The 1,469-nt window shown below is 40.2% G+C and overlaps 1 protein-coding gene across 1 annotated transcript in view; it reads right to left on the reverse strand.

The window, feature by feature from the left end:
• Positions 1 to 220: 220 nt before the first annotated feature.
• The window catches only part of hp (haptoglobin), a gene marked incomplete at its 5' end in the record, with an annotated part of 3,634 nt that continues 2,385 nt past the window's right edge, over positions 221 to 1,469 (reverse strand). The window contains 1 exon segment of the mRNA XM_014025933.1: positions 221 to 907. Within this exon segment, the coding sequence (XP_013881387.1) occupies positions 344 to 907 (564 nt within the window).

Raw genomic sequence — 1,469 nt, forward strand, 5'->3', positions numbered from 1 at the left:
CAGTTATTGTAGGTTAGCAGTGCTCAACAATAAGAGGAAGAAGYTGATGTTTCCTATTTTTAGTCAAAGTTAAACACAAAACATCAAAGTTAATTATTTAATGCTCATGTGGCCCTCTGTGAAAATGAGTTGTCCTGTCCTACAACAGTTTGATTTAAACAAAATATAAAAGAATGAAACCTTAAAGCCTTGCTTTGCTGTGTAACAAAGAGTCTTCATGTTCTTGAAAATGAGATATACTTTATTTTATAACTTCATTCGTCACATCATTTAATCTACAGTTGTTTACAGACACAATAATCTCTCTTTCAAACATCCATCAAAACAAAAAAGACCTGGAGCTCTACGGTTGACGTGAGACCATCTTAGACATTGCATCGGAGCGCAGAGCAGATGATTTCTCCGTATCTCCCCTCATGACGCTGTGGATCCAAGGCAAGTATGAGGAAATCTTCATATAGACTCCGTGCTTGTACCGGCTGCAGGATTTGTCYTATGAAAGGATTCCCGCAGCATAAAKATCTCCGGTTTGAGCATCTGTGACAGCCAGAGCGCCTCCGGCATCCCCGAAGCAAACGTTCTCCTGAAACTCAGTGGGTCCGGTGCAGAACATGTTATCATCCACGGCCGGCGTGAGCGCAGAACGCTCATATTCTGCTTTACAGTCAGAGCTGTTGGCCAGGGGGAGCACCAGGTGTTTAAGAGATGCAGCTGGAGTGAGGTGGACCCCCCAGCCCCAGCCTGCGAGAACCCCCGAACCACCCGACACCAAGTCCAGGTCCTGGCCTCTCTCTGGCAGGGGGATKGGAGTCACCTTATCGCTCAAGATCACAGGGTTTTCCAGTTTGATCAGAGCCAGGTCGTTGTCCCAGTCAGACTGAGACTGAAACCCTGGATGAAGAACAACCTGCAGGGGGAAAGAAAAGTGTTACAATCTTTATTAAATACCTGGTTTCACATTCTGAYTCTGTCAAAACAAGCAGAGCTTTCCAGAGGCATCATCTTGCTGCAAAACTAAACATTTCAATTCAAAAAACTTTTTCTTTTTTCATTATAAGTTTGAGATGCCTGAAGACATGAAGAGTGTATTTCAAAGCGTTCTGAGAAAGATAAAAGAAAGTCTGAAAAATGTTTGTTCTTCTGCCACCAGTCATTCTTTGTAGACATTGTTATTTCCTCACTAACCCTGAAGCTTCAAACCACAACAGTTTTTAATTTTTTTTTTTTTTACAAAACAACACATGAAAAACAACAAAGTTTTATTTACAACAGAACATGACAAAACAAGACTGCAGGAATAGAGAGAAGCAATCATAAAAGAAAAATTCTGATTCAGCAGTCTCACTCTGTTTTTTTTGTATACACTGCAAATTTAGCCATTCAACTATCAAAACATTCATTTCTTTTAGGAAATGGATGCTGTGACTTTTTTTTTACATTTTTTGTAAAACTTTTAAACACATTTACTT

Source organism: Austrofundulus limnaeus, unplaced genomic scaffold, assembly GCF_001266775.1.
Source record: "Austrofundulus limnaeus strain Quisiro unplaced genomic scaffold, Austrofundulus_limnaeus-1.0 Scaffold5, whole genome shotgun sequence".
In the NCBI taxonomy this organism is placed as follows: domain Eukaryota; kingdom Metazoa; phylum Chordata; class Actinopteri; order Cyprinodontiformes; family Rivulidae; genus Austrofundulus; species Austrofundulus limnaeus.